Genomic DNA, 21,922 nt, shown 5'->3' on the forward strand with positions numbered 1-21,922 from the left:
AGACAGCTTAAATCTAGCAATGTTAGCAAAAATCTATATATACTAAGCGAGCTCGCCTTGTATATTTTTTATGTTAGGTTATCATAAGATTGTCGCAGCTGTTATTTACCAACAGGTCTGTTACAATCACGCGATTCTGCGACAGGTGAAATCTACAGGGGTTATACTTTTATACCATAGTCAATTCGTAAATCTTTTGTCCGCATCCTTTGAGGCTTTCGAGCACGAACTACTGTTGGTTGTCAACGATTTGACGCTGTCGAAAAAAATATACAAACAAAAAATTATATTGACGTCTGTTAATCAAACAACTGCACACATTTTACTTTCATGTAACAAAATGTATCATAAATTTTATCACTGCTTTCGCAACACACAAACATCGTTTTAGTAGTCACAGACTGAGGTAACTCAGCATATGTTTTTGTAATCACGCATCACCAATTATAATTCATTTCACCACAATGTAATTTCAAGCAAAACATAAACAGCCAATGTCGTTTTGAAAATAATTCTGAGATGAAACAAGATTTGTTTTAGTTTAATTAAAACTACTGTCTGTCTTGCCTTTGGCTGTGATAAGCCAGTTTAACCAGCGATAGCAGTGACAAATTCGTGATAAGAATAGTTGAGTTCAGTTTATTTAATGTTCTAGATGGAAAATGATGACGAATGCTGCTGATATCAAAACTAATTGTATTTTAGGAGATTGTATGATTCCTGGTTTGCTGACGGGTTGGTGGGAATTAAATCAACGATCTGGTTTGCGAACATTTTGATTTTACATATGGTTTAAGGAGCATGGTGATGGGAATTGAAACTTGCTGAATAGTGCAGAGGGCGGCATGATTTTGTTATCGGAATTGGAGTTGGATATAACCAATGAACACCGGCCATTCTATACCTGACATGGCTACCTCGCTTGCGATCATCTTGGGCAAGACACCTTAGTTAGTTGATGTAAAACCATGGGAAAGGAAACCAATATTTATGTTCAGACCAGTTGCTATAGGAAACTTTTCTAAAACTATTATTTGAAAATTCGCTTGATTTATGCTGTCACTCGTTAAACTAACAATGAGTAAATTAACACGAATATACTTAAAAAGGGAAACCTTATCATAACTTTTCTCACATAACACAATATATGATTGATTAATTTCCCTGCACATGCCAGGTGTAGGTTACATTTACAATAACACCTGAGACTCCACCAGGGATCATATAATACGCCAATTTGTACATATTTTTATGTAGCTTATTGATTTTTGAATAACACGTGTTGGAACGGTTTATAGACCGATTGTTACATTTTGATATTTCCTGGTGAATGCAACGAGAGAAATATATAAAGGTGCAGAACATCTGACAATGCGACAATACTACCCCGAGAATAATAATATGGTAACATATGTAGTAGTAACTATCATACAAAACACATGCAGCAAGTACCGCTTCCACGTGCATTGCGAATACTTTATAGCTGTAATCAGAATAATCTATACTGCCCAAGGTTGCTGTTTTGTGTTTCATCTACATGCAACATATGGAATTTCATCACTATATCTTATGGTAGATTCGTGTGCCCGTCCAGTGCCCTCAAAAGTTCATCATTAACTGATCAAAAAAGGAATATATATCTATTTATTTCTCCTGTATAGAAGGTTACAAAAAATTCAATCAATATTGAGAATAGAAAAAAGTACATGTACACAATTTACAAAATCCTAACCGTTGTCAAAAATTTGTAGTCCTTGTTCTCAGGATATTATATTTCGATCATACTTTGTTTTACGAGTGTTTCGATACACATGAACATGTACATACACAACTACCAATTTCAGCGATGTTACGTAGGTGTTTGCAAATGTCAGTCATGATTCGATAATTCCAAGAGTGGGTGTATGCCCGATTTGAATTTCACTAGCCAACATTTAAACGTTACTAATGTATCTAATATTGCATGGTGGAAATAAATATATCTTAAACAACACCAAAAATTACATGTACCATTCAAAGAATTTTTAATTGAGAATGGGAAACGTACGGTGGCTTGGAAAGGACATCACATGACCTTTTTTCAACATGAAAAATTTATTTTCAGGAAATATCTTGATCGATGGACTCATTATCTCGAGCGATCGAGATATCTTCTCGGGTGATCGAGTTTTTTATCTCGAGACAATAAGTCCATCGATCGATATATTTCCTGAAGAAAAACATTTCGCGTTGTGTGATGTCCTTTCCCAGCCACCGTAGAATCGTGGCTTTTTTGGTTATTCAAAAAAATAATGCTTTAGGACATGCGAGTTACAGCCATTTCGTGAACAAAACAACCTGAACTATGATAATTCATTAGTATTTTATGACACACAGTTCACGAAAGAGATATAAACGGCAAGACGAAAACACGACGAGGGAAAAAAATATGTGTTTGACTTTACTGATTGCTAGCATCGACGCTAAAGTAATTGCACGAATCCACTTCTACATTTCCATCGCATGTTTATCGCAAGAATGCAGTGTGCTATTGCTGCATGTTTTGCCCCTTTTTCTATTGCCATTAATTTGATTGCCATGACAATATATGTGTATGATGCTACCTGTATCACTGTCATATAGAAGCGAAAGTTTAATGTCGCAGTAACTCTTATGACATGGTAATATGAATGTCATTCCCAATCATATGGTTCTCACCTAGGATGCTAAACCAATTGACTAAATTCAATGATACCATTTTTGTTCCGGGATTAGTTAAACGCATCATGTCACAGCAACAAGTGACTTATTCAAAACGACGGGTGAACTTCAAAAACTCAATCTTTACGGCATGGCTGTCTACGCATGCATGCGAAAAGCATTGGCTAACAGCAGCATCAGATGAGAACAGGTGTTCGGCAAATCGGTGGGGGGGGGGGCGAAACACAATGAAAAATGAATGAAGTGGACTTCGATCATGGCCACTTGAGATGCTCGCATCACAGCGCTGCAGGTGTGCACATTTCACGTCCCGTAGTTCATATCGATGCACAGCACAATGCACATATGCATGACGTGTATACATTACTTTTAGTTGTGAATCGTGTCAAACAAAGTATAATCGAGAATTCATAAAGACTAATGTATATAATGACATCACATAAAAAGCATTCATTTTTAGTTCACAGGCCCTCCGCAAGAATACCCATTCTGCAAAAACGGTCTTGGAATTTTCAAAACAGAGCTCGAATCTCATAGAAATGTCACACAACGGTGTTTATTAATCTCATATACCATAATCTTGCTGCAAGTGTACTAGTTCATCTCAGATTGGTATGCCTATTGAGGCGCAAAATGAAATGGACCTTGGATTTACAAACCAATGAGACGTAAATTATTTGAATTTGAGGAAATTGATTCGAGGTAGTTGAAAGAGTGTGGTCTGCTCAAGCACCTTGTTATTCTACAACTGATTATTATTATTATTATTATTATTATTATTTATTAAATCCAAATAAACAAAATTACATATTGAGACAATTGCCAGGGCTTAGGCTGAAAGCATTAATAGCCCTGGTTACAATGGTATACAAAGAACAAGTTGAATCAAGATAAGGTACTTTGAATGGAAAGAAAGGGATGCAAGTAAAGGTAAAGTAACACAAATAGTTATAGTTTGTACAAAGGTAGTGATTGATGAGGGGTTCAATTGATCTGGCACTAGTTACCAGAAAAGGCGATAATATTACTGAGAAAAGTGGCTGTTTTTTCTACAACAAGCCTGTTTGAAGTAAGGTCCAATGAAAATTGACCATCTACAACTGATCAACAGATGTGCTGCTCCCAAGTCTGACCTCGACATTTTATCAATTTGAAGGTTACTCGTGTCACAAGAACTTTAGATATTCAACGCGATATTCGTCATCGGACTGTTGGTAATAATTCGTTGCTGAGATTTTACAAACGCTTTGGCAGAGCGGAGTGACCTTGAACACCAACGGCGAACGCAAGCAAAATGACTAACGCCGAAAGGTGGTGAAAAAATGTATTTTAACTTATCACTTTTAGCAGTCCTAGTTGATTTTTCCAGATACATGTATGTTTATTACACATGTACCTTCTTACCAAAGATAATCACGATCTCAGCCAGTGTCCGCTCCGTGCGCGCTTTAAGAAAGGTGGCGTTCTCGCGAAGGCAAAAACTGGTTTTGACACAATGATTGTTTGGTCATCTGCTTTTGTCAAACCGGTGACGTCTCATAACGCTTTTTTGATAATAACCGCTTGACGCGTAAGCTAGGCAGTATATTCGTTTTCCAAAAAGTTTGTTGACAAAACAAGCACGGACAGACAGACTGACAGGACTTGATATATGATGTTGCCCAATGATATATCATGTTCTTCCGAGCGGCATTCAGCTAAAATTAAACGAGTGTAATTTGAGGAGCATTGCGCTCAGTACTGGCTTTGCGCTGTACATTTTGTCAATTATTTATGAAACACACAATGATACAAAAAATGTATTGGAGATTTGTGATACATTAGAAACGAATGATTTTTTATCCCTAGGAGCCAGAATATTGCACATTGCGGATTCCAATGTCATGATAGAATATACTAATAATATGGCGCAAGCTTCCTATGATTAAATACATGTAGCTGGCTTAGCACCAGCAGTATGAAACTGTACCAGTTAAGGCCCGAGGCGATTCCCAGTATCCGCTATCCATATAGTGGCTATTTCTGTTTTTGCATCATTGTGTTATATGTGAAATACACAAACATCGTATTAAATCATATTGAGTGTACTTTAAATAATGCGCTGAGAACATCTGATGGGAAATGTGATAACCTTTAGATATTTGAATCAGCGTAGAAACGCCATTTCTCAAGTTTCGCCACATGATTTCAGTCGTGTTGGCATTGCAATCAGAAGTGTTGACTAAGACCATGCTGCAGCTTGACAGAAGTACATGGAAGAGAGTTTTTCAAAATTTATAGTTGGAACTTAATCATAGCCTTGGTAAACCAAAACCTACTGCTCATGAAGAAAGCTGAAAACAAACTTATGCGTGCATGGCTTAAGTGGGCGATGACTTCGGTTGGCGCACGGTCTAATCTTGCATGAGTGTGATTCATTTCGTAACGCCTCCATCGGTCGTTTCCCTTCGTCACCGACGAAGTAAAATGCCTGGAGAAAGTTTGATTATGCATTGAACAGTCCAATGTTTTTTCATGCAAAAAAGAAAAGGTATGAAAAGGTATAAAATGTACTTACGTCTTGGTAAGAGAAAGATAATAAATGCTGCCAGGCATAAATAGAGCCATAGACTTCCACCCATCCTATACACCCTGGGCACGCCGCCGCCTAGTCCTATGCATTTATTATGTCCACCGCCTCTGGCTCCTTTGTTTTCACCGGTATTCCCAGGGGGAAGAGGCCTGAAGAGATAACATACAGGATCCGGTCACAGTACGAAAACTTGGTGCAATCCTAAAACACAACCATCCTTGCATGACGACGTGAATAAGTTCCGTAACTGTTTCAATAAAACAGAGTACCAATGTTTAAACAGCTTTTCACCGATCCGCAACTGAAGCAAATTTCACCCTAACTACTAAACCCTTTGCAAGTTGAACGCTCCTCTTGAAATGCCGGCTGCGCAGCGCGTGCTCGCCTAGATAACTTGTTCAGTTGGAAGCAACCGGTGACGTATCGCAAGGCACGATCAATAACTTATGATTCTGTCAAACTCTGGTCTGGGTGATGCAGCATTTTTCGCTTCCTTGTATACATTGTACATCCAGATCTACAAAATCCCCTCTTTTCACTTCGAATAATCTTTCCACAAGACAATTCGCATCACAATTATAAGCGGCACAGAAGCGAGTTGCAGAGACACGTCTATTAGCCCCTGTGCCAGCACCAGAAAGGACATGCGCAGTATCATCAACTGGACTTTTTAATTTTATGCAAAAGGAAACGCAAAGGCGAAGTAAAGCATATCATTAACTGAAGATGACGTAATGAATTTGTATTTTCTAAATAATCATGTTTCTTGCTGTGATGCGATGTGAAACGTTGAAATACATAATAACGTGTATTAATTGGATGCTGCTATCGACAAAATACTTGTATGGCATGACACGATTGCCATGGAAATGAGTTTATAAGTTATCGTACATCTCGCTTATGATCTATGCTTATTTATTACAGTATTTACCAAGGGAACAGATCTATCGGTTTATGATGTTCCTCTGGAGAGAAAGCCCGCCCACTCAGAAGCGCTCACCGGGAGATATTCGGGCTCGCTCTTCAAACACATTGATTTCGCTCTCGGACTATTGGTTTGTGTGATGTCAAAGAAGGCATGAAGCCCAGAGTAAACGTATCATTACTTGCAAGAAATAAGCTGGAAGAGACTGTTTTACACGTGGCTGACGGTCAGTTTGAACTTTACTGGTATGCGTTTGTTGTCATAAACAGTTGGATGTGAGGTGTTTTCCTATCGACATGTTGATAACATGATCGTGCAACCGTTCGTTCAAAACAAGTTGGTCACTAATTTGGCATTAAATTAGCTTGGTATTACAATTCAGTCGGACTAAGATAAGGTCCACTTAAAGTTAATGCCAGGTTTGCGACTTAACTCGTGTCTAACCATCCTACACGCGCAGGTCAGTTCAAATAAGGTGTAAGCTGATTTTATCAGAGTTTGTTGACAGTAGGCCAGACCCCATGTATCGAAATGTCATACAAAGATGAAATAACAGATGAGTACTTGTTTTACACTTGCTCTACTAACTGGTCAGCTTTGTATTTAGATTTGCTACTATTCACCGAGTGGTTACTCTCCTGACCACTTAGCCAGACACCCCTAAGGGTGAGATACAACCGCACAGACATCAAAAGAGCCAAAATCTTTCCAAAATATCGGATTGAATAGGATTGCCGATATTTTGAAGTGGCGATTTTACCCCTGAACAGATTTTTCATGGCGTACCACGCGATTTATCGGATGCTACTGTCATGACTCTTGGCCAATTGAGCTTAATAACTGAAATCGAAAATTTGCTTTACAATACTTTAGTATACTCACTTCGGTAGCAAATTGCCTGGTATAACAATTTTCGTAGATTTAGAATACTGTTTATCGAATAAATAGAAAACATATGATGCAAAAACGAAACGTGTTTTAGTGTATGACTCGCGGCCTCAATTAAACGACATGCAGAAAACAATGTTTAATTTCACTATTTTCGTGCATGTTCTGCATACTTGTTTCTCTATTCTTACTACAAAACTGAAATAATACACCACGTGTATAAAGCAAATACATATATTCGCCTCTCAAGGGACAAGAAAACTACTTCAGTAGGGTCGTTGATTTCATAACAGTGTCTCATCCGCATTAAGAGACGCACCCGAAAACCCAAGAACCTTGAAGGGTCGGAAAGGCGATGAAGTCACCAAAGCGATTCCTGCTTCCGTTATACGCGCTACACCTTGAGTAATCACAAGAAATCATCTCAACTAAATGATGTCCTCTTGCATGCGCACTCTACGCTGCAGTAAAGGTTGATGCAGTGGTATCTCGTTCTAGTTACTGTGAAATAGATATGGTCTTGCCACTGGTGTAGAACTAATAAGACGGCTTTGAGATGATTAAGATCGAATGATCCAAAGTAAGGGACACTTCCACTGAGACTACACCATTCTGCTGAGGGGCTTTCACATCAGTTTCTTCAGCCAAATTCATAATTGAAATGGGAAGCCAAGGTGCACGATAGATGAGAACGTTTGAGCTTGTTGACTAAGAAAGCTGGGTCATGTAGGGGAAGGGAATCAGAAAGTATTGGTGATTGTTAAGAATGAAGTCAAAAGGGGAGTTGTGATAAGGTAGTCTTGAAATTGAGACAAGTTTATATTAAAGCTGGTAGCCATTGACACAATCCGGTTTAAAACTGGCACAGTTTGCAATTCCTTGGTTGCTTAAATATAAAGCTGCTCGGCAGTGAGCCCCCTGGCATAACTGCACATAAAGACACAGGCTTCACCCTCGAACAGCCCCTAAAGAAGAAAGTTAAAGAGGGAGGGAGCAACTTCATGCAAGTGTTAACCAAAGGGTTAGCACCTAAGAAGTTACCCAGGAAGAGAATCTCCGCATAACAGACCTGGCTGTGACTAGTTACTTTTGAATCGTCTCCTTAAAGTGAAATTACTGTCCTTCAATTCCAAGGCCTGGAGGCAGTGTGCAAGGAAACGATTACGTAAAGACTAAGAGGATTAAGTCAAACAGAAGGAACATCATTTGTGAAATCTATCTAGTCTACGAGAGTATCAGGTACAGGATCTGTTGTGCAACATCCTAGTGCATTATTATACACTGCATCTAATGAACGCAGCTGCTTGAGAAAAAAATATTTCTGGCGGAATTTGATGTATTTGTCGACTTAGCATAATGTGAAATCTGAAATCCTGGCAAAAAAATCAGAGATTCTTGAGAAAAGCATAAACGATGGCGGATGGTTTCGAGTTTATGCCGTGCCTGGGCAGTATGCACGAGGATGATTGTATGTCAGTTTTTTGTCAAAGAATCGTGTAACTACTACACATTTCAATATGAGAACAGGCACAAGCAGAAGTTTCAGATTCTCGAAGAAGTGGAGAATTGGAGCATTGGATCAACATTGGAGCAGATCCATGCCTTTCTGAACTGGTTGTTAGTTGCTGCATCCAACAGAGCTTGCAGTTTGAATATGATGATCACGAATTATTTATCATGTGTTAACTTTAAAACGCAACACATACATTTCATCAGCAATCAGGATGCCCGGGAAACGAAATTGCCTTTTTTGGGAGATGGACTAGTAACATCAAGATGTTCCTTTTGCTGATGATTAAGTTCATGCGATTTACATTGTAACTGGGATTTTGTTAAACATTTGGTCAGTAGTGATACTGCTGTAAAGTATTGATACGTCTGTTAAGTAGGCCTATTGATAAGGCTATGAAGTATATTCTCCCCGTGTATTAAAGACGATGTATCACCTCGAAGGTGGACATGTGGTATGTTGTGTGGTAGTACCCAATTATAAACCGAGGTACCTCATGTTGTTTCGCAGGCAGAAATGGGCATCCTTTAGTGTTTCTGCTCAATGTAAGCTTTGTACGACGTTTGCACCAATCAATCGAATCATGAGAGTACTGTGCATGTACGTTCATGCACATACCTGAAAAAGGCCTGTGAATGACGTGCCATATGGTTCAATACTGAGGTGGCTACTTAAAACCCAGTCACATCTGGCTCCCTGATCAAATCTTATGCTGCTTTCTGCATCAACACACTCATTGTTGGCACCAGGGTAAAGATCGATATGAAAATAAACTTGGAACAATATTATTGGTACCGGTGTTTTTTGTGAAAGTGGCTGTCCTCGTGACCATCAGGCAGACCTCTATCCTAATTTGCACCATTAACAATTAGGTCTTTCCTTAGAAAATCAACCACAATGTCAAAACAAACAATGATACACATGGATGCCCGTCACATTGCATGGCAGGAATTTAAGTTGGAATCAAAAATGCAAGCGCAAAGCCTCTCATCACAAATCACACGTGCTGTAAGATTGAAAAGTGATCTTGCACTGCATATCCTGTTTGCCGCATCGCACGATGTCCTGTATGATATTATGATTGTAAATGACTAACCTGGGCTAACTGAATAACCGACCATTCCGGCAGCCAGCAGTATTATTTGGCCCGCCGTATCAGTCATCAGGTATAGAAAACGACCTTGGAAATGTTGATTAATACGTTGGATACATTGTCCTAGCTCGTGGTATTACGATTCGCAATGTCTTAATGGAAAGATTCTGCTTCATACCCATCTTGTATCAAAGCACAATTAAAAACTGTTATTTGATATTTTGCAATGGATTCATCCCAGTTTCCATGACTACATGATGCACAACGTTTGTATGTCGTATGTTTAATCTGTGTGACTTTTCACCTGAAGTCATCTCAAGAAGTTGTCCTGATGGTTGACCACTGATGCCCATTTTGGAGCAAAGAGACGCTTCCTCTCCATAACTCCGGCTAAGGCTATGCGCCATGGCACCCCTACCTTCGTACTGAGCGACATCGTTGCTTCAGGTTGTCATGTAAGTTGATGGGGTTCCACATGAACAAAATGTGCGCGACTCGCTGCGAGAGATTGTTACCAAGTTTTCTAAACGTGACCTTAATGCTGCCTCTTGCCGAGGATGAAGCACGACTGTGCATGTGATATCATCTTGCAACTCGAGGTCAGCTGGACAAGCCTTGGTGAGAATGAGATCGAGCGATCAGGCAGAATGTCCTTCAGGATTTCAAATTATGCTAACACGACTAATTTGGCGCCGCGGACTGTTCGTGCGCAATGATGAAACAGGCCTTCGAGAATTCCCCCACATTCAGACAGGGGAGCTAACTAACATTTGCTATTCCCAATATCACGTATCACTGTTTTTATATTAATGATAAATTGCCAATACGAACTGTTTATACTGCTAGCTAATTGGCACTGTGCACATGGCATTCGATTGGAAATCGTTCCCAATGTGAAATCGCAAAGATTGGCGGCACATGTCTGTTTATGAAGATTCTCTACGCTTTTTGTATCAGAGTTCTTCAGTGTAGCCTAATGCTTACGACTACAACCCTCTATTTTGACCATCACTTATCTCCCCTTCAGTTTTTCATCTATACTTTCGGGAAATAACAGACATGTTGATCGGACTTTGAAGGTAGCCATTGCCAGAAGCATGCTGTATACTAATGCTTTATGTTGCTTTATGTTATACTAATGCTTTACGCTGCTCCCAAGGTAGTTTTAAAACTGTGATTGACAAAGACAAATATTTATATTCTGTTTACAGCTGTTTCGTTGGCTTGAATCAAGTACAGTGAACATGGGATTCTGGTGTTAAACATGCTTAACACTCGAACTAGTTTTTTTCTCTCACCGATCAGAGCAACAACTGGAGCAATGTACAAACATCATGCATTCTTTGTTCGATAGAACCTAAGAACAATGATTGAATGCACAGTGCAATGTACTGCCGTATACGCTGTACAGTGTGACAACGCCCTGTACTTTTTACTGTGCAATGTAATGTACATAACACAGAACAGTCCTCGCTCATTGCTGAAATTCTTGCTCTGGGGAAAGTTGAGCAATCGAATACAAAACGCTTTAGCAATCGCACTTGAAACGCTTTTCCGAAAAATGGAAAATCATTTCCTGATTTCTGTGGCATCAGACATATGCGTTATACCAAGAATAAACAAAGACTTGGTAATGTTGATCGATCTGTTCAGATGACAATCAATCAATGGTTGTCTCAACCAATACTGAAGTGACGAAGTGACTATCACCGTATAAAAAACAATTATTGTAACATAGTCAGTGGGGCGATATCAGACAGTCTGTGTCGAGTGTATATTTTCGATTGGAAAACATAGATCGATAAGAAAGCAGGCCTGAAGCAAGAATCACAACAAAATGTTATGTTATGTAGCATTCTATCCTATCTACGCCATTACAGCAAAGTGTTCGTAGTTTGCCCATTTCGGTAAATCCGTAATGGCCAATAAGCTCCACTGAGTAATGGATTAGATAGTTGGTACTTAGAGGTGTTTAGGGATAAACTGAGACCTGTCTGAAACACCCCGGCTGGAGCAAGACAATCAAGGTAGCTGGCCATGAAATAAGTGATCGATGCAATCGTATCTTAACTTAAAGGCATTTCCTGATTTTTTCAGAATAAAATTTTCTGAAAATGCTTAAGTAGGCCATTGCTTGCTTGTAAAGATACTAAATTCTTCTAATAGTGCACCAGGTACATAAACAAAACATTGTTTGCAACATCACCACCATCATCATCGCCATTGTCATCCTACGGTGTGGCATCCTCCTTATTACTTCGCCTGTTTCTAAAATGGAGTCTTGTCTACTGGTACCCGTCTTATCTTCAATTTACAACTACAACATAAAGTAACTAGTACAAGGAACGAGTACTGTACGTTTATAGGCTGCACCCATTCTACCTCAAACATGTCAAATCACAGGCCTAGCCTCTTATTTAAATATAGAAATTAACAACATTAGCCCGAGATCCTCTGACGCAGGTCTATTCAATATTTTCGTTGCTTGGTAACTAGAACGAAAATCCGATAATAGTTGAGCAAAGATGGGGGGCCTATGGTATTGGAAGAAAGCTACAATGTACTGAGAATATCCAAGCGACAAAACGATGTTGCTTGTGACTTGTAGTTAGTCGTTTTTTTCATAGCTTTCGTTGGTACATGTATATTGAAATGTCAACAGCACTCTTACTGATAACGTTCTGAACAACAGGCCACTAGTTCGAGAAATATGTTATCCACCGACGAACGTAGAAGAGTGAGGACCAAGAACAAGAAGTTTTTCATCTGCTACATGTATCTTATTCAAAATAATGATAAAAGTAGAGTTTCGTCTATCTGTAATCACGGTTGCTGTGAGACATCCACTGGTTTCTGTCGCGCAAACTGCTTCCCACTATTACTCCAAGCTACTGGTCTGCACATGTACATTCATCTTTCAAACTCCAGTCTCTGGCAGTATCACATGTCAGAGTTGCGACTACACGGCGCTCAAGACTAATACTCATATTTTGCCATCTCTGCCATGTAGAATGAATACAGAACAAGAAGGAGAAATCCTTATATTCGTCTGCTAGTAACCAAAATACGTATGATTCAGTTCATCTGTTCACGTTACAGTGAATTTCGAGGTTCTTTTGGGGGGACACTCTGTAGAAGGGGGTTGATACGCATGTACTGATGGAGTCGACCTTAGCAAGCTTGGCATAACAAGGCCTAGGGTTGCAGGTACTTGATGCCTACACGATCGATAACATTGAGTCATATCAAAAGCAACTGATACCATGGATAGCCCATGCTCAGGTACAGATCATGAGATCAATCTTTCGCTCATCGCCCCCTAGCTTCTTTTATCAACAGGAGGATGATCCTGCATGCGTATCAAAGCAAATAAAAGGCCTTATCTTGACTCTCATGGTTTAATATTCCCTTTAAATGTGACGTAAATTGGTAAGATGTAAAAACCTAGTAGTAAAAATACTAAATCATTTGAAACGCATCAACGTTTGTCGTGTTTTGTCGATATTTTTTAAACTGATCGAGAAATCGTATAATTGTTTTTTTCGCTCACTGTTTGAAAAAAATGTTGTATAGTATCAATTAACTCAAACTTATGGTGTATGCTGCTGGTAGGCCTATATTAGTTAAATTCGTGAATTTATCTCATAGTTCTTCATCATGACATTTCAAAGATGGTTTGTTAATCAAAATCGTTCGGTACTAAAGCCAATGGAGAGTCGCGGTACCAACATGTAATCAGACTTTTAAAAAAAACGGACTAATATCATGTATTGAATGATCAAATAATCGAAAATATTCAGAAATATAATTTTGCTTTATCATATTGCATGCATTGAAATCGTACGACTTTTGATGGACTCTCTTTTATCATTCTTGCAAGGTCCTATATCTTAATTGACTGTTCTGATTCTATTTTTCTATTATACAGATACAAGGAAGGAGATTCGTGAATGTCATAAACAGTAGTTAAGCCGAAAAGCACAATCAGTAAAAACAGCACATCGTTCTTTGCTCAACAACACTCGCTACAATGTTCAACCTCGACCATCCACAAAGGAGGTCAATGATTTCTCCCCTCACGCCCCAGGGACGCGGTTTCCGTTTCAAAATGTCATCCTTGCCTCAACGGCAAATACGTACATAGAAGGAAAAATATAATTATCTTTTCTAGTGAACTATCTGCTACGACGATTGAAACTCGGTTTCGACCAAGACACCTGTCGTTCAAAGGAGTAACACAAAGGCAAAGACGATTGTTCACGCAGGATTGAAGATGCATTTTATCCTATGTTCACCGAGAACTGGTTCAGGAAGGACATAAAAAAACATCAGGATAAAGAATTATATAGAGGATACAAGCTTTACAACACACTCAAATCGACAAGGGAATTTCGAGCTTTTTTATCAGCCTCTTCAACGGCATTCGTCACCAGAACGTGACTGTTCATCGAAGCTTGAGAACGCCAAAAAGACCAAGAATATCTTTCTCAATGGATGAGTGTCATGTACATGCATTGTAGGTCGTGCTTCTCAACAGTATGTTCCTAAATTTTTACAGGATATTATAGGATTTCACAAATGGCGGCGTTTACAAACAAACTTTTGATACAATGCGTTACGTGTAGAGAATTTTAGTAAATTTTCACAAACAAACGATTTCATACGATTAATAACGATTTGGTGGGAAAAAATTGCTTTGCACGTATAGTGCTGTATCGTGAACTTGTTTGTAAACGATGCTGTTGATGAGTTATATCGTGTGGAAGCTTTAACTATTTGGTGCCATCATACAACACATTAAGAAGGTCGACCTGAACCACAACACAAGTAATCACTGGGAGGCAAAATATATCGGGCGCTTCGACTTCGCAATATTTTTGTGGAAAATCTAGCTCAATTATTAGTTTTGGGCAGCTTATCTGCATATAATAATATGCTGTCCGTATTTAACTTCGTAGAAAACTCAAAAACGGATAAGAGTTGGCATTAAACATAAGGTTTCTTACCCATCCTTAATGTCTACTGTAAATATTGCTTTAGCACTTCAGCTGTTACTACTTCTGGTCTTCTATTTTAATTTACGCTGTATCAATTAAACATTGCACAGAATGTACACTATATTGCATATGTTTTTTATGTATAATTGAATGCATATCAACACGAAAGTCTGCTGTCTGCAATGAATAATCATACATGAATTTGGTGAAGTTGTGTTGTGTTCAAACACTATTTGCGATAGGGGTGAATTTTAATGAATAGTTCGAATACATCGTGTGTACACATCAGCCATCAAGAGCACTGTCAATGATGATGCTCGTTTTGCTGTATTTAAGGTATTTGGAGTGTGTTTTAGGATTAGCAAGATTTGATAAAGTCTAGTATTGAAAATGAGAATAACTTGTCAGTGAAAATAAATCATAAATGACTACAGAATCGTCGAATCCAAAATGGATACTAAATCAGTGGGACCCATCACCGTCACATCTCAGTGGAACCGCCACAAAATGCAGTACGTTTTCTAACCTTTGAGCCAAAACACCCTCCATATTCTAGAAGTTCATGTGTGGTCGACAGTGCACCTAAAAAGCCTAATAATTGCTGAGAAAAACTGCCAGTGTTTCCCTTCAAATCCTTCGTTCCCGGTGATGCGTTGTCCGATTTGAGCAAAAATGATATGTTTTCTGTGAAAACAATTACCAAAACCAAAGATCTTTGTGTCGAATATCGTGTATCGGACTAACAGTTCCCTTGTTTCAGTCGTCAGTATGTTTACATCGACCTTACAACAAAGAATGCCCATTGGAACCATCAAAGCGCTCCTGAAAATCTGTTGTTGGATGTTGGTTTGCACAGAGAAAGATAAACGGAGTCGTATTTCATTATCCTACGAAAGAATTTCTGATTTCTTTATGCATCCTGCTCTCGGCTAAATCTTTATGAACAAGAAGCTTCTACAAGTACCATGAGGAGGTGATAATATCAATAAAAGACAGTAACTTTGGTTATGAGGAATGTTATGAAACCCTTTTCCTTGCTTCTACAAAGCATTTTAAAAATGTATACATCAATCTGATATTTATGTTTAGTATCTTCTACAGGGCTTCGGCTGTTTCAAACTACATCTTATTGTGTATTTTTTGTGAATGGTTAGTCATTTTTCGTATTACATGTAACCTGCGGCTGATATTATGAGTCATGTTACCAATGCCATGTACAGCGGAATTCGAGGCCCGCTTACAGAACAAATATTTTTTCTTTTTAGTGATTCATAAGGAATTGAAAGCGCGCTTCCTTATGCGGAATGCTCCTGACATTGGCCTTGGAATAGGAGACATTGCCATGGACATGTACATGGAGATAGATGACAGGAGACTCTCAGCACTTTCAATTGACCGGGGTTGAAAATGAAACACTGATTATGTGCACGTCATCTTGTCGTTTACAAAATGATTTGGCAACTTCAATTGCCACATGACCACAGCCTCAAAAAGCATGACAATAGTGACGTCTTGGCCCCAATCAACCATATCTCAACCGTCGGAATATTAACTTCAGATTTCTCTCTCTGCTGATATCATTATTCATTTTACACAATGGAGATATGATTACGAGCATAGATTTGTATTAACTTCTGGTCTCTGCACGAACAGAGTGGTTTCACGGCTGTAAGGAGTTATTAATCCTCTTTGTGGTCAAATAGATTGGACAGGGCGTGGTTGCAGGGACGTGCAAGCTTAACACCTCAAGCATTCATATCCGCTAATACTTAAGGCCATGAGATGAAGCAGTCGAGCTAGAAGACTTCAAAGGGTGAAAAGCCATGTTACAGACTTGGTTGGGAACATGCATCGATGTATATCAGTTTTCCTTTAAGTATTGAAGATCCCCGTTCCGAAATGCAATAGTTGCCGAATGAACAATGTGTACAAGATCACAGTGTTGCTTCACTTTGTTGGCGAGCGCCACTGGCAGTTTTCTGTTTCACAATTGCTAAGGACAGGTACATTATCCTTCCGAAGATAGTGCCCTCTCTGAGAGAGATGATATCTTCCTTACATTGTTATTAGGCTATGCTTTAAAGATAGAGTATGCCAGCATATTACAAAGCTGTAGCCTATGGACGTGGTTTTCTTGTGAGAACGAAATGACGACCCTCCAACGAAGCCCGCGACGAAGACATGCGCCGAAACGATGCCTACATGTATCGTTCAGAACTCGCCAGAATTTTAAAGACAATGTAAGTATGGATGACAGTCTGATAATAATATCTTGCCAACCGAGTTGGAGCAGAACTTTGCTTTAAGATGTCTTGTTCTGAACGAGCCCCGATTCCAGGAGCACAATATCCCTTCATCACAAAGGGATTCAATTAGCCCAACATCACCGCGCCTGGTAGGCTCGGAAATGACAGAAACTAGCTCCTGAAGGGAACAGGTCATCGAGCTTTTGTTGTCGCAAGGGATAAAGGGAGGAATAATGGTGTGTAGGGTTGACTTTCGACAGTCTCGAATGCAACCCATATTGCAAGAGGTATCAGAGGTAATGCATTAGTCCCCTGTGTGACATTTTTGCTCGGTGTTGTCAACAACTCTCCAATATTATCCTACATACATGTAAACGTTAGTAATGTGGACTGCCTAACTCATGTTTTTGATATTCTTACACGTCATCTGGCTAGCTAAGCATACGTCCTTTCAGTTAAATCGAAACGGAAATAACAATAGTATGAAATAGTGTTAACAAACAGACCCCTTTTTCAGAGATCAAATGCATCTATATACAAAATACATACAGATTACTCCCAGTCAACCTTGAAGAGACGGCACTGCCATTGCCCATCCAATTAAATGTCAAGTTCGGGGCCTTGCCCCCTTAATCTGCGTGATTGACACCATTCATTCACTCCAATACCCGGTTATTGGGAGCCATATGGTACTGACAGCACCAGTATCGATGATAAATCAACTTAAATTGATCCACTTCGTTATATATCTCGTACCTAGAATCCTTCAACTTTTAAAAAGGTTCAAGGTTATTGACAATACAAATCAAGGTAGCCGCAGAAGATGGGGGGGGGGGGGGCTTGCTTTGATGATACTGGTACTGGTGCTTTGAGTCTAGCCACCCTGTACATTTCTTCAAACCGCATCATTCTCCCTAGAAATCATGTGAGACGACCATGACTTCCTTACTCTCTAGACAAAATAATGTCCAATCACTTGTCTCTCCAGTTGCCTACTTCATCAAGTCTAATACCTTTGGTAGCGCTTTATCAGCAATTCTAGGGCCACCCAGTCTAAGGCTGTGCACGTTTGTCACAAAATAGTCCGCTGGGGTAACATCCATAACGCTCCAGATCAACTTGCTTCGACAGAACTGTCAGCTTGTCAATGCTGTAACCAGAGTCTAGTAACTTGATAGTTTATCTCGGATGGGATTTCATACTCTGCATCAAACAACGCCTTTTTTCCTATTTTCCGATAAATTGTCATGTACGTGTTATGTTCGAAGAATGCTTTACATGTTTGGCCTGCTGTTAGTGATGCAGGTTTTTAGCCTCAGCAACTCGCAAGGGATTAGCTCATTTTGAGTTTTATTTAACCAATTGAAGACTGGGTTTTGCTTTTCAACAAATATCGAAAGGGTTCCGCGTTGTTTACAATTATGTATTTTCTTTATCAAGAGTGCCACGTATGATGAAGTCTATAGCCTTACTGCGTCTCCCCCAGTCAGAGTGGCATGCCATATGTTTCATCTGACTAGACATAAGCTGAGACTGCTTCATTAGTTACTGAGAAATCGACATAAAGGCCAAGTTGGACCATAATGTCATGACCAACGGATCGAACTACTATGCGCGTATATGTCAAATCACCCGTTTCTTGAATGTTCAGAAACGGTATTTGATCTTGAAACTGAAGAGTATGTACATGTCTATCACCGGCCATTTAAAAGAAAAGAACTCACCTAAATGTTCTATTCTATGTCGTCGATCTGAAATGAGAAAATGAAAATATATTTATTACTTTCAATGGAAATGTACTATCAGAAATGGGTGAAGAGACCTTGGTGCCACCAAAAATATCGAGGATATCGAGAACCAGAGGGTGGAGGAGCGCATTGGCTTGAATAAGCAGACGGGAGTTGTGCCTGTTGCGTTCCAAACATTCACCCCCTCTCCTTCCCTCACCCCGCATCCTGCTCCCAACGAGACTTATTTATGAACCGATAGTTACAGTTGAATCTCTGCTGGCTAATGATATCGATTTGGTGCCTATACAACTTCAATGATTAATCGCACGGTCTAGAGCGCAGAACGAAGCGTCCACGCGGGGCAATATCGTGATATACTCTTTCGGCGATCTTTTGTTCTGCTGCCCAATACTATTGATTTTGATTTTTAAAATATAATTTTTAGTCTAGTGTTTCTTTGCTGGTGAGATTGTTAATAATGACTTTGATCATGTTTCCGTGGTTATGCTTCTTCTACGAGCTTGATTTTGATTAAACGATGTTTTTGTAAGCAATGTTCAGCGTATTTTTCTTGGAAGTCGTCTTATAGTGCGCGAGCCAGACAAGCCTAAAAACTCCTGGAAGAATTAAAACGTATGACATCCACCCCAAAATATCTGAGCTACGAGTTATTTTTAATATTTTGTTTGCTTTATATTATACGTTCTACTGTGTCCATTCTGATTAGAACGCTGGTCTCCTAGAAATGAACTGGACAGTAAGATGTCTGGACAACACATGTTCTTCTGGGCAAATACTTCGGTAACGGCACTGTTGCAACGTTACTTGTATTGATACTGAGATTTGTATTGATACTGAGATACTAGTAACTAAAAAAGCTTCTAGTATGGTTCAAAAGAAGTATCTAAAACATATATCTGAAAATAGACTGACCAACTTCGGAGCTGCGAGATATGTCTAGAAGTACATCCATATCAATTAACCAGGATAAAAAAGGCCCACCCGAGTCCAATTGGTTAGTGATGAACCCGTCATGTCCGATCAAAAGGGAACTCCACCGGACCATGCATGATTAAACACAAGTTGGATAATATTTGGAAATCTTCCCCCGTGATACGTTCGTGATGCATCGGTATATGATAGCATACATTAGGGAGGTTGAGATCAGGGAGTTATCACGGGTCTTTATACGTTTACGTATAGAAAATTAATCAATTCGTCATCTTCTTACGGAGTGATAAGTCCCTAATCTCAACCTCCCTATTACTGATCAGTATCGTCTTTTGAGCTCCACATTGATTTGTCGTTGTTAGTTTATGGATGTTTGGCTTTTCTTTCACGAAGGTTTTTTAAACATCTGCCGATAAGATATCGCAGTCAGTTACTTCTGTGTATATTCCTACATAGCATCATACGCTGTGGTGAATCCTTGAACCCATTTAGCCAATTGACGTCACGTAGATTTTCCGATACCACTTCTTCTAACATCCATTTGTCTTCACAGGATTTATCGGAAACATAAAGCGAACAATTTCTCTATCTTACAAAGACATTGCTAGACAATTAGCATTCCCCTCTATATAAGAAAAACAGGCTCTGAAGACAAACTGTATCGCTTATAACTACGTCCACGGATAAGGTAAACATTTCACCAAAGCGTTTTCTATAATGAAAACATAGGTGACAAAGGGTTCCTCTCCCATGGACATTATTAAAAAGATGTTTCATTTTCTAATTGTTCAGAATCTTTGTCATACCATTCGATAGAAAAAAGGTCATGAGAGGCCTACCATTGTGACAAGGTATAAAGGATGCAAAAATAGTCTCCCGCAACTTATTGAGAGGTAAACCTACCCTTGATGACTTAAAAAGAAGAATCAAATGCCAATACGCGATGACGAGGCTGGCCCAAATGTTGAGTACACTATGCGGCAAGAGGAAACAAGTAAGATTGTCCGGCTCTGTGAATCGCTAAAATTGGAAAATACCATGTTAAATTCTCAATATACGGACCGTGTCGAGGATACCGTCTATGGTTGAATATTCCGCCCTGCTGTCTGTTCAGCTTCAAGAAAAGGGAAATGATCAGGCCTGTGTCTCTTTCTAAGCCTTACCTAAGAAGCGGGTATGCGATGTAACGATGTCAGCCTACTAATAGGCCTACATGTACATGGCGGAGAAATATTTTGAAGGAGGAGAAGAATTGAAAATTGAACTTTGGTGTCTCAAAGTATTTACGCTTACCAATCCTTTCACGGTCCTTTCAGCTATTGAGGTTGTTAGCAAGTCGTACAGTCCTTATTGCGTTGAGTTATATCAAACATTATAGAATCACTTCCTCTTCAGGCAAACAACTTGGCGATATAACCACCCATCAATCGCGCTAAAGGTATTTAGCCAACGATTAGCCCTTATGTAACCGACATCAATAGATAGGCGCACCTAGGGATCCAGACAGACTAGCCATAGGGATGCTAATCCGATCTCTCGTTACTTTATGGATCAAGAGAGATCCCAAGCCTCCAACACGTTACACCATACGTGCATTAAAATGGTCATGTACATTACACTTTACTATCCAAACATGTTATATTTCAGCTTAACCTTGCCTGTAACCTACTCATAGTGTACATTCTTGTGTGTAAAATGTACAGGTGGTTCCTTCAATATTGCAGTGGAATGAGAATGATTGTACGCAATTGTATAATGATGGGCCATGTGACACATGGTGTAAGAGAGTATCTTTTTCATAAATGTGTCTCACGATGATTTTACCAGGTGCCATATTCAAATTGACGAGAACTATGTAGGTCGGTACCATGTGCTCAGGGTCGACATAATTTTCTTCTCTGATGCGTTCTTGTTAACAGCAAATTCAACGGCGTTACATTTACTTCGGCGATAACTGGGACTTCATGCGGAAGATTACGATAGCATATTGTCACCAAATGGTAATTCGACTCAACTCTGCATCTGGTTTGAGAAACTGGCTCATCAGATACCAGATCAGATTTATGACAGTGCGTGATGATATTATGGGATGGGGCATTTTTCATGACAAAGTTACACGATAACTTGTCAAGCGCACACGTCCGAGCAAATATCGAACGTCCCGGCCTGTGATCTCAGACGGCGGCTGCGGTTCATTTGTAACGGGTAGACGACTCGAGTGTAATGGCTCCCAAACGGCCGCTGGCTTTCATAAATTGTCCTGTGAAACCTCGAGAACGGCACGGCGTGGCTGAGGAGTTGCTGTTTGAA

At 39.5% G+C, this 21,922-nt stretch overlaps 1 protein-coding gene across 6 annotated transcripts in view; it reads right to left on the bottom strand.

Annotated features, from left to right (window-relative positions):
* LOC135503322 (neuronal acetylcholine receptor subunit alpha-7-like) overlaps positions 1-21,173 on the bottom strand; it is a 109,735-nt gene extending 88,562 nt beyond the window's left edge. For 5 of the 6 annotated variants that reach the window (XM_064796888.1, XM_064796866.1, XM_064796874.1 and 2 more), the window contains exon 1: positions 5,258-5,893. In XM_064796888.1, the coding sequence (XP_064652958.1) occupies positions 5,258-5,321 (64 nt within the window). In that variant the 5' untranslated portion in view covers positions 5,322-5,893. Of the gene's footprint in view, positions 1-5,257; positions 5,894-18,655; positions 18,683-20,905 lie in introns of those variants that run through there. The other variant, XM_064796856.1, reaches the window with a different exon arrangement.
* Between the last annotated feature and the right edge of the window lie 749 nt (positions 21,174-21,922).

The sequence above is a fragment of the Lineus longissimus genome, chromosome 2 (assembly GCF_910592395.1).
Source record: "Lineus longissimus chromosome 2, tnLinLong1.2, whole genome shotgun sequence".
Taxonomy (NCBI): domain Eukaryota; kingdom Metazoa; phylum Nemertea; class Pilidiophora; order Heteronemertea; family Lineidae; genus Lineus; species Lineus longissimus.